General features: G+C 41.5%; 1 protein-coding gene across 1 annotated transcript in view; it reads left to right on the top strand.

Moving 5' to 3' along the window:
* Nucleotides 1–14107, top strand: part of LOC105916571 (RIMS-binding protein 2) — a gene marked incomplete in the record, with an annotated part of 143274 nt that extends 129167 nt beyond the window's left edge. Inside the window, 8 exon segments of the mRNA XM_036143407.1 lie at nt 1974–2110; nt 2225–2393; nt 5749–5817; nt 7677–7724; nt 8556–8671; nt 8761–8832; nt 9872–9991; nt 10490–14107. Coding sequence (XP_035999300.1) covers nt 1974–2110; nt 2225–2393; nt 5749–5817; nt 7677–7724; nt 8556–8671; nt 8761–8832; nt 9872–9991; nt 10490–10801 — 1043 coding nt within the window.
* Between the last annotated feature and the right edge of the window lie 394 nt (nt 14108–14501).

Raw genomic sequence — 14501 nt, 5'->3', positions numbered from 1 at the left:
AAAAACAGGCCTGTAGCATCCAGTTGTGTTGCAGTATCTCTGTATCTTGCTGCTTTTATAACACTGTGTTCTGCATTAAGAGTCCCCGTCCAGAGAGAAGCAGCTGAAACTCTGTGTGAAGGATGCGGGTAACTTTTTTAAATGGAAGAGGCTAAATGCTGTACCTGCCTGGTGTACCGGGGTAGAAGAGACGTCTAGATAGCATGTAACTATTTGACTTAAGATGCCTGTGCAAATTCTCAGTTATCCGGGTCATCACAGCAGCAAACAGGCTTAAATCGGAGGCAACTGGACTTTCGTTCAGTTCTTTCTGAACTTCTTTCTTTCGTTTCGAGACCTGTCCAGGAGTCTTTGTCAGTTCTGGTGGCTCGCAATTGAGCGCCCTGCAGTTGGTGTACTGCTGTTTTTAAGGACATGGAGGCCCATCCTCCTAGACGCATCACATACTGTACAGCATCTGCAACCAATTAGCAGATGTTTTAGCATCTGCATGAGTTACTGCATCAGCATGAATTACTGCATCAGTGTAGTGTGACATGGAGGTGATCAGCCTGCTGCTCTGCTGAGGCATTCAGGAAGCCCGGCTCACTTTAGTAGATGTCTTTAGCTTGTCTGCATGGTTGGTTCTGCTGTCTCTTTTTCTTGACAATACTCTGTAGGTCTCTGTTGGGTTTAGTTCAGGCCAGTCCGCAGCCCAGTCTCACTACTATTGACACTGTAGGCAGGAGCCAACTGCTGCGAGACCATGAAGCAGAAGGACATAGTCTAGGTTAGATTGGATACCCTCAAACCCATGGTGTATATTATTCACAAAAACTGCTTTATGACTTATTCTAGATTAAGATCTTTTTTTAATGGGGGTTTTCTGCTGGATCTAAACATTACAAGTGTTGTCTTTGAGGAATCGATTTGCTCATGCGTTCTAAAACGTATGACTTTAAAATACTTCTTTCCCCGTAATTACACATCCTCCGTCCTTAGTTGTGTCCTCCATTCCAGACCGCCTCCCTGAGTTTCTGAAAAGCAAAGCCTACTACATCCGCGGTTACTCCTTCTCGCTCCTTTGAGCCAGAGGAGAGCATGTACGATCATCGTCATTACAAGCAGCATACAAATCTATTTGGAGAAGATCACCACGTTCCTTGTTTGGTGAAAAAAGAGTGGTTTGCATCAGATATTTAAATAAAACAGTTAATTTAATTGTGAATTTTGGAAAAAAATTTATTCTGTTGTTAACAATCCCTATTTCACCTTTTAACTTTGACAAACTGGAGGTTGTTGACGTCCTTTATTCTGTTTGCTACGATTGCAATTGTGGAGCTTGGAACGAAAAAGAAAATTGGAGTTGCTCCGTATTTTGACGGTGAACGACAGAGAGCGTATCCGCTGACGGTGATGTTCGGAGTAGTCACGAAGAATGTGGAACCGTTCTCATTAATTAAAGTAACAACATAGTTGATCTCTCGGTCAGACCTGAACTGAATGGAGCGGTCACAGAGGATGTGGAATCTGGGGGTCAGGAGAAACAGTAATGGTGTGACTTTGCCACCGGATCGCATAGATCCTGAGTACAAATGCAACTTTTTTTCCTCTTCTATCCTACTTTGTGTGGTTGTTTGGGATTTTCCAGCATCGCAAGCCTTTCAACACTGCTCCTTCATCTGCTCCTTTATTCCACTCAGCAGCCAGAAGTAAACGGTTAAGAGTGATGAATCTACGTATTTACCTTTTTGATCTGAGTAACTGAAGATTAACCTTATTTTTATATTCTTATATACTGAGATTTACCTTTCTTTAAGCTGTGGTCCGTTGAAAAACAGTATTTATGTGATGGTTTTGTGAACTGTTAGAGAAAATCCTTAAAATGTGCATTTTCTTTTGAGAAACTGATTTTGTGGCTCATTTTCTCTGTCAGTGAGTCCATGTCGGCAGTACGTATCAGGAAATGTGTCATTCCAACTGTGCTCCTACAGGTGAACCTCCGAGGATGAAAGGAGATGGTGGTGTGCGCATCTTTGTGGCCCTTTTTCCATATGATCCTCTCACTATGTCTCCTAATCCGGATGCTGCTGAGGAGGAGCTGCCCTTTAGTGAAGGACAGATCATCGAAGTAAGTGCACATCCGTTGACACAGTTTTCCCGCTCCCTCCAGAGTTTCTGAACTTCTCATTTAAGTCTGGTTTAGCATATCACAGCAGATCTTATTTCACCCTCTTCAACCTAGGTGTATGGAGAAAAAGACGCAGACGGGTTCTACCGGGGGAAGTCGGGTGGCCGCCTGGGCTACGTGCCGTGTAACATGGTGTCTGAGATCCAGGTGGAGGATGAGGAGACCCAGCAGCAGCTACTGCAGCAGGGCTTCTTGTCCACAGCTACCTCTATGGAGAAGATCGGTATGCGAAAACGTGCTGAAGTCTTGTTTTATGATTGTTACTTTGTGTCAGCTGTAATAATGTTCCATAAAGTCACTGCTTCCCATGTTGAAGTGGTAAGTGAAAATGGCTGCACAAATGCTTTAAGGCGAAAAAAGCATCGCCCTAAAGATGTGTAAAACAAAACTAAACTCAATTCATCTTTTAATGCTGTAGCAAAATCTCACTATGAAAGTGTTTGTTTTCCAGCTGTTAATTTAGTACATTTAGTCATTGAGGAAAAATCCCTTGTTTTTAACTAAATATGGCTACTAGCCTGGTGTTATTGTTCTGTTTTTGTTTGATCATCTGTGAATCCACTACTCTTATGCTTGTTTATCTGGAGTAGAAATAAATTGTGACCATGAAGTCTACTTCTCTTAGCCACTCCTACAAATGTAAAAGATGAGACAAAATGGCATTCAGGTTAGTGTGTGGTGATTTTTAACCAGGAAATGGCCATTAGAAAACAACTCCCTGCCTAAGCTTGCCCATATTTACAATGACACTAATGGTAAAGCCCAAAATAAACAGAACAGCAGAAAAACAAAGCCAGACTTGGACCCAGGTTCATCTTGCCACCGTGCGCGGTGAGGTCGACAGGAAGGGAAGAAGGAAATGACCAGATATCTCTGTTTGAGAACTACAGCAAAGATTGGCATCTTGGTGTTGCAAATTTTCTCTAACAACCAGTTTATACTATTGTCATGTCAACTGCTTGTATCCAGGGGTGTCAAACTCATTTTGGTTTACTGGCCGCATTCAGCTTAATCTGATCTCAAGAGGGCCACACGAGTAAACTCATTGCAAGATTAAATAGAACTAATAAAAGTGGACTTGTTGATTTTTATATTAAATTAATTTCACTTTTACACAATATATTATGAATAACCTCAGCGTTTTTTAGAAAAGTATGTGCAATTTCAACAATACTTTTACTCAGTTAAACTTTACTTAAGTGCATTATGCATGATAACTGATCACAGTGATTGTACAATGTTGAAAAACATTTATTCACATTTTTTTGGAACTTACAAACACTGTCCTGCATGACAAAATACATCAAACAGATAAAAATTAAGAAATGATTTAAAATAAATTTTCCACATCTGAAGCTCAGTGCTACCATCGGCTGATTAAAACACAGCGCCCCCGTGGACAATATAGGAACTGCAGATTTTCAATTAAACAGAGTACATGTTTTTTCAATAATTGTTTTATCATTCTCTTTCTTTTATCTCCTCTTTCTTTCACCTTTTCTTTTTCCCTTCTTGTTCTTCCTTTCCTCTCCTACTTTCCTATTGTAGTGTCCATATCATTTGAGATAGTCTCCGCAAGAATCATAATAAAACTATTCACAGTCATAAATCAAGCGGAGCACTATGGCAAAAGCCGCACTGCTCCACTTGTGAAAGTCAAATCTGATGAGCTCTTTTTCGCATTAAGACAACAATTCTTATTGCCACATTACCAGACAGGACACTGGGAAAAAAAATCATTGTTGAATAATGATAATGCATTTAGCCACCGGGCCAGACTAAATTGTTCGGCGGGCCGTATGTTTGACACCCCTGGCGTATACTGTCACAGCATTATTCCATGAACCGTGTTCTTTGGACAGATGAGATGAAAATGTAGTTTGAATATGTGGTAGATCACGTTGTGCCCGACTATTATGTTTGGTGGTGGGTCTGTGATGCTGTGGGCCCGTATCTCTTCCAAAGGCCCTAAAATGAGAATTCTCTGAAATACCAGGATATTTTAAATAAAGATCCAGTGGCTTCTGCCAGAAAAACTGAGAATTGGATTGGCGCTGGGTCTTCAACAGAGAAAATGACCCAAAACGTACGAAAAACGAAAATTAACACCAGAAATGTCTCACTGGACACAGTCAACATTTTTCCATCGGCATCTCAGTCCCCACATATAAATCCTCCAGAATGTCTTTGGGATACTATAGAATATAAGACAGGACCCAAAACGGGTTTTTCTTTCCGCTGCCGCTTCATGCTTGCTCAGTATGAGGGATTGCTGCAAAGCCATGGACAATGCAGACAACTCTCTCTGTAGCTCTACGCTTCTTCAGGAGTGAATGCTGCTTGTTGGGACTTTGACGCAATTAACTGGTTCCCTTATATAGGAAATTTTTGACCAATCTGTATAATATGATTGATTTTGACTTTGTAAAGTGCCTCGAGATGACATGTTTCATGAATTGGCACTATATAAATATAATTGAATTGAATTGAATTGAAAAACTCTGGACGATCTAGAGGAGGGGTCTCCCACTCTAGTCCTCAGGGGGTCTGGTGTCCTGCAACTTTTAGACCAGTTTCTGCTCCTGCACGCCTGAATCAAACAATTAGGTCATTGGCAGGACTCTGTAGCGCATCGTTGGTGGCTGAGACGGTTCAGTCATTTTGGCCCAGGGTCCCAGACCTCTGAAGACTGGAGTTTTAGACCCCATATCTAGAAAGATTGGTCAAAGATCCCTCTCTCTGTATGCTCCAACCTCGTCAGTCGTTACAGGAGCAGACAAAATTAAGTCTCGTTGGCAAAAGCAGCTTGTGCGCTGTAAGAGCAGGGCTGAGGAAGTTGTGCCACAGTGGATTTTTTTAAGAACAATTATTTCTTAACCTTTTTTTTTTCCTCCCTGAATAAATGTACTTAAATAAGAGACTGATTTTTCTGAACAGTTCCATGGTGAGATGTCAGTGCATTTAAAGATTAACTTTTCTTTTTATGTTTTCCCCGGTAATTGTAAAGTATACTGTTTTCATAATTGTTTTTTTTTTTTTTTTTGTTTGTTTTGTTAGACTAAATACATGAAAAACTAAAAGCATTTATTTTACTGAGAATAGGAGAAAAACTAGCTTCAATGTAGTTTGTGGACTTCTGGCTCAGCCAGAACCACCAAGGCACCACATATGATCATAAGACCCATATTCTGTGTCACAAAGAAGGAAATGGTAGCCATCTTTGTGTTATTCAATTACTGGGGTTTTTTCTGCAGGCATGTGAATAGTAGGATGAGTCAGAGTGTTTGTCTGTGGTGAATGGTGGAACGTAAACCATCAAAATCAAGCTAACACTTTGCTTCTGTTTCCTGCTTTCTACCCAGAGCTGTACTTGCAGATGATTTAACCTTTTCACTTCCACTTGTTCTCGTCTGCTGCTCACCAGTTGTCTCTGTTAATATCGCTCTTCAATGGCTTCTCATCGTCAGCTTTGTGTGGGCTGCTCCTTTAAAAACAAATTACATCTGTGTGTTTCTTTTTTTTTTTTTTCTGGTTTCATTTCTTTTTTAATTGTTTCTGGCCTCTAAAACTTCATTAAGGCACTCGCACACATGCACAGCTTCCGCGTCGCCCTGTTCCACCGCCGAAACCGAGACGATCCAAGAAAGGTGTGTCTCGCTGCAGATTGCGGCTTCCCACCTCTCCTTTCTTCTTCTCTCTGGTTTGCTTCTTTTTGTCTTTTTCAGACTATACTTATTTCTTACAGCGGCTGATTAACACTCAGCCACTGTAAGAGCCAAAAACAGCAAAAAAAAAAAGGGCCATCAAATCATGCAGTTTTCCAGCATTTAGGACATATGTTAGCATAGTCAGACAAATCTTTCTGCAGGCTGACCTAATTTATGCTCTCAGCAGCACAAGCATCGTGTAACAGCTTCATGGATGTTGAAACCCACACACACACACACACACACACACACACACACACACACACATATATATATATACATATATATATATATATATATATATATATATATATATATATATATATATATATATATATATATATATATATATATATATGCCGATTGGGCACTGACTGGTTTTGTTATATATATATATATATATATATATATATATATATATATATATATATATATATATATATATATATATATATATATATATATATATTTACAGGCATCAACTCAGTCCTGTCATGTAACATGTAATTGTCTTGCTCCTCTGCTTTAAAGTTCCTGTTTTCATTATCACTAATTCAAGCATTCATGCTCTCCGATCTCCATCCGTAACTTTGTGTGGGCTAGCTTTTGCATCTTCTGAGGCCAGCTTCACACAGACAATGTAGCCTTCAGCAGAAGGTGATAGCTTCATCGTGGCGTCTGTGTCTGCACAGAAAAGTATGCACACTGCAAACTTCAGTGTCTTTTATAGGGATTTTATGTGTTCAACAAGTTATGTGCAATTGTGAAGTGGAAGGAAAGGGATACTCTTGACTTTTACCTATAAATATCTGAAAAGGTGTATCTATATTCAACCCCCTTTACTCAACTCCCCTAAATAAAATCACATGCAACCTATTTCCTCTAGAAATCACCTAATTCGTAATGAGAGCCCACCTGTGGATAATTTACTCTCAATATGAATGCAGCTGTTCTATTTCTGGCCTCAGAGGTTTGTTAGAGAATATTGGTGAACAATCAACATCATGCAGAGCACACATTGAAAAACAACAGTGCATGGAGGAACTGCACATAACCTGGAACTAACCATCCCGACTGTTAGCGTGGTGATGGGCCCATCAGGCTATAGAGAGGCTATTTGAGCTCAGGAAGGACGGGGAAGCTAGCCACAGTTGATGGGAATATTGATGATGGGTTAAATGGCCTTTTCAAGTACAGACTTAAATCCGATGGAGAATCTGGCGGAAAACATAAAAAGTGTTGTTCACAGCGCATCTATTATGCAAGAAAAATTGGGAGGAATTTTAGCCTCGAGAGGAGCCCAAAATTGCTGCAGCTGTAAATGCAGTGAAATCGACTCACGGGAGCTGAACAGGAATGAATTCCACGTCTTTTAGGTTTCTTTTCCAAAAGAATTAGGAAACCATGTATCCTTTTCCTTCTGCTTTACGGCTCTGCACTATTTGGTGTTTTTCACAGAGCATCAAATAAAATGTGTCACAAATACATGAACAAAACGCCAAAGTATGAATACTTTTGAAAGGACTATGTTGTTGTTTTTTCATGGTAGGTTGGCGTCAACATTAGTCAGCTTTTATTGGTCACAGAAACAACCTATTAGCAAGATTACTCATTAACTTTGATAGACAACGGTGAAGTGCAGCGGTAAGGTCAGTGGCAGAGTCCAGCCAAGCTGTTTCCATCACTTCCTGTCTGTGTGAAGCTGGACTGAACGTCAGACCGCATTATTCTCTCTCAGTTTCTCAAATGATTCTGCGGCGTTGCTCATGTTTTCTCCCCTTCACCTCGTGTTTTTCCAGTGGAAACTGCAGCACTCTGGGAGGAGAGCATAGACTCCTCCAGTCAAGGTTTGTTGTCAGCTCTTTTGCGCCTGCTTCAGAGGGCACTGGGTGACAGCATGCCTCACCTGCAGCTCTTTGCTTTTCTTTTTCTCATCCGGCAACTTTTTTTCCCCTCCTGCTGTTGTAAACGTCATCCTTTAAGAAAATGCAGTGCTCAGATTCACTCATCTTTATGATGGATTGATCCGGATGTTCAGAGAATATAAAGCATGTTTTCAGAAAACTTCTGTTTCATTCGTTGGAAACTATTTCAGTAGTGAGATAACCAAATAGAGCTGCACAGTAGCACAGTTGTTAGCGCTGTTGCCTTGCAACAAGAAGATTCTGGGTCTGAGTCCCCGTCAGCAGTCTCTCTGCATGGAGTTTGCATGTTTATCCTATGCATGCCTGGGTTCTCTCTTGGTACTTTGGTCTCCTCCCACAGTGGGGGTAATTAATTACTCTAAATTCCCCTTATGTGTGGGCGTGTGCGTGCAGGGTTGTTTGTCCTGTGTATCTCTGTTTATGACTGCGGACCTGTCCAGGGTGTACCCTGCTTCTCACCCAAAGCATGGACGGGTAGATGGATGGATTCCCAACTAGTTCTTAATACCTCTTCCTAACTTTATAATGATGCCATCTCAGGCAGTCACCTATCTTGTCATAAAAACTAAAATTCTGCCCCTAATTACTAATTTCTTGTTTATTCCTGTTTCTAATTGTGCTGTGGGGGGACATTTTCCCCGCGTGGCATGACGCTGTCCAACATGAAGAAACGGAGCAGCTTCTTCATGGGTTTACAGATGTTTTGCCTGTTTCTCTTTAAGAGCAGATCTGATTTACCTGTTTGTCCCACAGATCCCAGCCAAAGTGCTGCGCCTGCAGCTATAGGGAAGCTGGCCTCAGGGGCTCAAAGGATGATTGCCATCTTCGACTACGATCCACGAGAGAGCTCCCCCAACACCGATATAGAGGTCTGAGTAGCTCATGAGCATTTGCTTTCTGTGCTGCGTGTATAAAATATTCCGTAATAATGAACCCTTTCTGTGGGAACTCTTTTCAGGCCGAGCTGACTTTCAGCGCAGGAGACATCATACACGTGTTTGGTGACATGGACGAAGACGGGTTTTTTTACGTAAGTTTCTTTGGAAGCCGCCTCTTGTCGATGCTTCAACTTTAGCTCCTCTAGAACCCGTTGTGGCGAATAAAAAGTACAAAAGGAAGGAAGTTGTACAGTGAAAAGAATTGTGTAAGCATTTGTGCAAAAGAAAATGCGTAATAGTTACAATCCAGCTGTAATATTTTAGAAATACCACAGTTTTATTGAAATATGCAAAGTGTGGCGTGCTTTGGTATTTATCACCTTTAATCTGACACCCCTGAATAAAATCTAGTGCAACAAATGTCCTTCTAAAGTCAAAAGCCAAGCAGAGAGCCCTTGTTCCCATAAGAATTCCAGTTTACTAGATGAAAACTAGATCAACCTAAAAAGAAAAAGAAAACATTGTTCATACTTTAAAGCATGGTGGCAACATCATGCTGTGAAAATGCTTTTCTTCAGATTCACATTTACTGCACTACTTTGAGTTTATCTCCTGAAAATTTTTATTCTATGGGTGTGAAAACTTTTGGAAGCGGCTGTACATAGCACATTCGACATATATTGTGAGAGTTGCATTTAAAAGTTGATGCACTTTAAAGAGAAGTGCATCAACTAAAGAAAATACTCATTTACATTTACATTTAAATGAGGTCACAAAAAAGGCCGGAGAAAGCATCACATGGCAGTTACCACGGAAGCATTACTGTGTGGATTATTGCAGCCACAGAAACCTGCTAGGATGCTAGATTTGGTAAGACATCAGATTTCAGGGGTCAGACATTGATTTGCTGAATATGGATGATATATTTGGCCCATGAGATGGATTCAAACAACCTTTAATGCCTCCATCCGACGTGAATCTTTGATGGCGAAGATGCTTAAGCTCACAGAGAGTGCTGCGCAATAGTGAAGGAAAAGTGTCCGAAAAAATGGGGTTATTGGTAATTGATGTCATCATTGCAATATGCCACGTTGGAATCTAAATTAAATATTTGCCTGGTGTCGTGCAGCCCCGTTAAATAAAAATGGACAGAATGAAGAATTAAATCTGGCTTTTCATCGTATCTTTTAGGGAGAGTTGAACGGACACAGAGGTTTGGTCCCATCCAACTTTCTGCAGGCCTTCCCCGATGAACCTCCTCCAGAACCAGTCAGTGCCCAATCGGCACCAGAACACAGGAAGGAATCCCAGGTAGCTTTGTCCATTCACCATGTACATTTGTGAAGTCAGAATCTTTGTTTCCATCTTTTCAAAGCAGTGACATCAACATTTTCTACGACCCTGTATTCTCTTTTGTCAGATTGCATGATCACTGTTCTCTTTTTCCCGTTCTGTCTAATTCTGCCTGTCGCGTCTTCTCTGTCCTGCATGGCCTTTTGCAGAAGCAAAAGCGATCTGTTCACTTTGAGACCTGATCGTAAGTGTTTTTAGTTGGTCAGCACCATTGACTCCTAGTCTCCTGCTGTTTATTACCTCCTCTAGCGCTCTTCTTCCTTACAGCTTCTACACATAGCACCATCGTCCAATGCATTTTCCACATGCTTATTGAAACTCAAGACAAAACCTCCCCTTTATAGTCTTTTTTTTTTTTTTTTTTTACCAATATTCCATCCAGAAGTAGATTACAACTAGACACAGTCAGGTATTGTTTACATCTCGTATTTTAAAGCTTGGCTTCATATGTTCTAGGATACCAGCATGTCCTCTTCAGAGCCACAAGATTTGGGCTTCTCAGCACTAGAAGCGGCTCTCCACCCCCCAGCTGAACCTTTTAACGCTAACAGGACTGAGGAGACAGACCTGAAACCCCAGCTGAAAGTCACTGCGAGCCCGACCTCCGACGTGGCCCCTGCTCCAGATCCAGCTGCAGCGGAGGTCTGCTGCTCTCCGTCAGACAGCCCTGCGGCCACGGAGCCCCCTGTGCAGGCCAAGAAGAAGAAAGGCTTTTTCTCCAAAGGCAAGAAACTGTTCAAAAAGCTGGGATCCAGCAAGAAACAATAAGACTGGGCTCTCTAATCACATTTAAAGCACTTTTTCTGTCTGTACTGTTAGTTCCACTTGGTAATCAGCGTTATTTGCAACTAACTGATGCTTTAGCCATCAGTAATTATACATTTGCCTTAGACCAGCTGGTAAACATAGAGGACTTGGAAACACAGGCGACCCGCATACAGCATGTAGCAGTGCGTGTTGAGCCGAGCAAATAGTTCTTCTAAAATCTTCTGCTTTATCCACTGGTCAGACAGTTAAAAGACACAGCAATGATAAACCAAGATGTAAAATAATTTAGACCTATTTAACGCTGAGCAGGGTTGGTCAGGAGAGCGGACGCCGGCCAGACTCAGACAGCCGAGTCAACATTAGCTTTAAAGCTCAGCTGCTTGTGCCACCTTATTTATTTAAAGCCAACAGAGGGAAGCAGCCCTTTGCTCTTCTCCTGCGCGGCTGTGAAGAATGCACTATCCATCCCGAAGGGATGTAGTTATATTAAGTCTGTTGTCCCCACGTATTGCTTTGTAGAAAGTCGGGTTTATCCATGTTTGACAGCAAATGTGTGTGAAGGGGACCAGAGCTGTTATAAACAGCCAGGCTCCCTGATGCACTGTTGCTGGTCCTGACTGTTGAGGGCGAGCCATGGTGAAAGCATGTTGTTGTTTCATTTGTGTTTATTTATTTTCCTCGAATGGGCGCGTTGGCAGCCAGCGCGGCCGTTACTGAGTCCAGCAGCTTTGTGGGGGCAAACCTCCATTAGCAGTCTCTAGTTTTGGTCTTTGTGCGTTTATGTACTCAAATAATGGGGAAAAGAGGTGTAAAACCTGTTTTAAATGAATTAAGCTTTTGCTGCAGCAGCATATTCTCACGGCAAAGAATATTAAAATCCAGCTTTTAATTTGAGTACTTGTATTCAGCTAGACTCATGTGTAAAGAAAATCCTTTTGTTACAAAATCACCCATTTGACTATTGTTTGGTACCCCTACCTTTATGACTTCATACAACGTCTCTTTTTCTAATAGGAGGACACTGAATCTGCTCCGGAAACATTACACAAGGTTGGCGCTTACAGAGACGGATCCTTGACCGACAGATTTTTACATATACATTGTACTCCTATGAAAGGTGATCTTCTTTTAAAGGTTTTCACTGTAAAGTTATGCTACTGCAATAAAGGATACATTTGGGTTTTACACATCTTTTTCTGAGAGGGGACATTGGTTCGTGGGGCGGCGTCCACGTCTGATCTAAGACATCAACGCGCAAACATTCCCAATGGCCTAAATATTTAGGACGTGTTGGAGAGAAAGAGGCAGAGCTGCAGCGCCGAGAAATCGGGCACCTGTTGATCATTACGATAAACTGGGGTTCAGTTACCTCTAAAACCTCCAGCTTTTGTTGTATGAACTGAGAGAAGGTGATATCAGCGCTGAATAGGGTTATATAACTGTTTTATTTAGGGACCATGAACAAAGTTCTTGTTCTTTTGGAGCAGATGTTCTGACCCTTGACCCCTCTTTACCCCCGCTGCCCAAGAGATGTGGAGGACTGGGTAATGTAAACCGGAGCACTACTACCTTCAGTCTACTCATGGATGCACACCGACTCATCCGTGCTCATCCCTTTTTGCGTTGCATCACCGTTTAAGTACTGCAAAACCGTTCGTTGCGTGGTCACGGGCGGATTCTTGCGATCCGAGCGACAGCGAGAAGTCTGTGAGGTGTCGTAGGTTGGTCCTGATTTGAACGTAGCTTGTTCTTAACGGTAGAGCAGCTACCAGGAGCGCCACTTCCTGGGTCTGCATTCAAGCAGAGCCTCTTTTCCACTGTAGGCTTGCGGCATCGCTGTACTGTGGCTAGACTCTGCGATAAGTTCTCACTTTATCTTCCTCTCACACCTCTATTATAAGTATAATGAAGTTTAGCTTGCAGTGTAACCATGTAGGAATTAATCATTGGTATATGCAGTGTAGTTAGTATTTCTGCCATTTGCACCAGAACACCAGTGAGACGTGTGTGTTTATAGGTTAGTACAATGCTCCGTTATTAAGAATAAAGTTGTAGTAAAAGTGTTCAGTTTGGCTGCAGGTGTGTGGCTCAGTCCCTTTTATTTAACCTGCGTCACGCATTCTGATTTCCTTCTCTGCGTCTCTGCTGCAACTAGCCGTTAGGCAGCTCCTCAGGTTTTCTTTGGTAGGTTCTTTTTAGTGCTCAGGCACCTGTCAACTCCGGCTGCCATAAAGCTGCAGAATATGCCAAAATGCGAGGTGCTTTGATTTTGGATTTTTTTTTTTTTACCTCAGTTGTGAGAGACCTAATATTCCCAGCAGCATGTGGGACATTCACCTGACTGGTTTTAGATTTCGTTTTCTCATATATATTATATATTTCATTTTTCTTCTTTGGGAATGTTTCAGCTCCTAATGGTTGCGTCAACAGAGCACGATGATGGCAAATTAAACGGGGGGGGGGTTGTCAAAGACACTTTAGATGTTGAATAGACGGGATAGATGCAAGCCAGAGGCAGTACTGTTTGCTTTCTGTCGTTTGTGTTTTTTTTTTTTTTTTTTTCTTCTTTGTGTTTTAACAAGGGGTGGACGCTCCAAAGTTGCCGAAATGTACAGCAGGATAGTTGTAATGTATTTGACGGCCTTTAATGCACCAGTCTGGTCCTCGACTTGCTGCGCAGCAACACGAGAGGCTGGCTCGGACTGAGACCCATGTGGATAGCATTTTAGCCCAGATGATCATATCTAGCCTTACATGAAGACCGTGTTTAGTCTTAATATGTTTACAGGATGTTTGCATGCGTGTTCCACCCATGTTCGGCCTTATATATGTTGCTGTCACATTTCCGTTGGCTAGGCAGACTTGTCTACAGTATTGAGGCTGCAGCCTGTGGATGCAGCGGGAAAGAAGCTGCAGGAGCTGTGTGTATATATACTGTAATGAACAGTTGGGACGTAAGTTATATTTTCATTACTTTCATACATCGCAGAACATCTTTCTGTGTCTTTCCTTATCTGCATTCATTGTGTGAAACCACTGTAAGATGAACCTTTTTATATTATTATTTTTATTACCCTTTCTGGAAGCTTATCTGTATATATTTTGACAAAGTTGTTTTTCATATTTCATTTTGCTCTTTATTTTATTTATTTTTTGTTTTGTTTTTTGCATGTCCAAGCAGTGTTGCTGGAGGACTATTAATTGAAGCTGTAGTAAACGAAGGACTTCTTGACTTGAAATTGTGGTGAATTCTTTCAATATGGATCTTTTTTACTGAAATAAAATATGTATATTTTCACAGAAAAACCTGAGCTGGTCTTGTTTGAAAAACCCTTTAAAAAAAAAACAAAAGGTGAATCAGAAACTTTTTTTCAATCTCTCTTTATTACTTTTACAGCATACAGATCATACAGCCTTTACTGTGCACATTATCCCAAAAAAAATAAATAAAAAATAAAAGGCGATCAAGGAGTGAAGAAAGAGGAGCTGACTCTGCCCAGCGCCACACTCTGCCCATGTGAACCGACAGCTGCAACACTCTGGGTAACGTGTGGCCCCGCGAGACAAAAGCCAGCTTCCTCTTTTCTTTCTCCAACTTCTTTCGCTGGGCACCATGCCGGGCCTCGGCTCTCCCTGAAGCCAACAGTACACTCATCCATAAAGTAGGAAACACTACACTGTGGCGAGGAGTTTAGTAGTG

This window comes from Fundulus heteroclitus, chromosome 11, assembly GCF_011125445.2.
Source record: "Fundulus heteroclitus isolate FHET01 chromosome 11, MU-UCD_Fhet_4.1, whole genome shotgun sequence".
NCBI classification, from domain to species: Eukaryota; Metazoa; Chordata; class Actinopteri; order Cyprinodontiformes; family Fundulidae; genus Fundulus; species Fundulus heteroclitus.
This window is presented reverse-complemented; position numbering and strand designations above follow the sequence as displayed.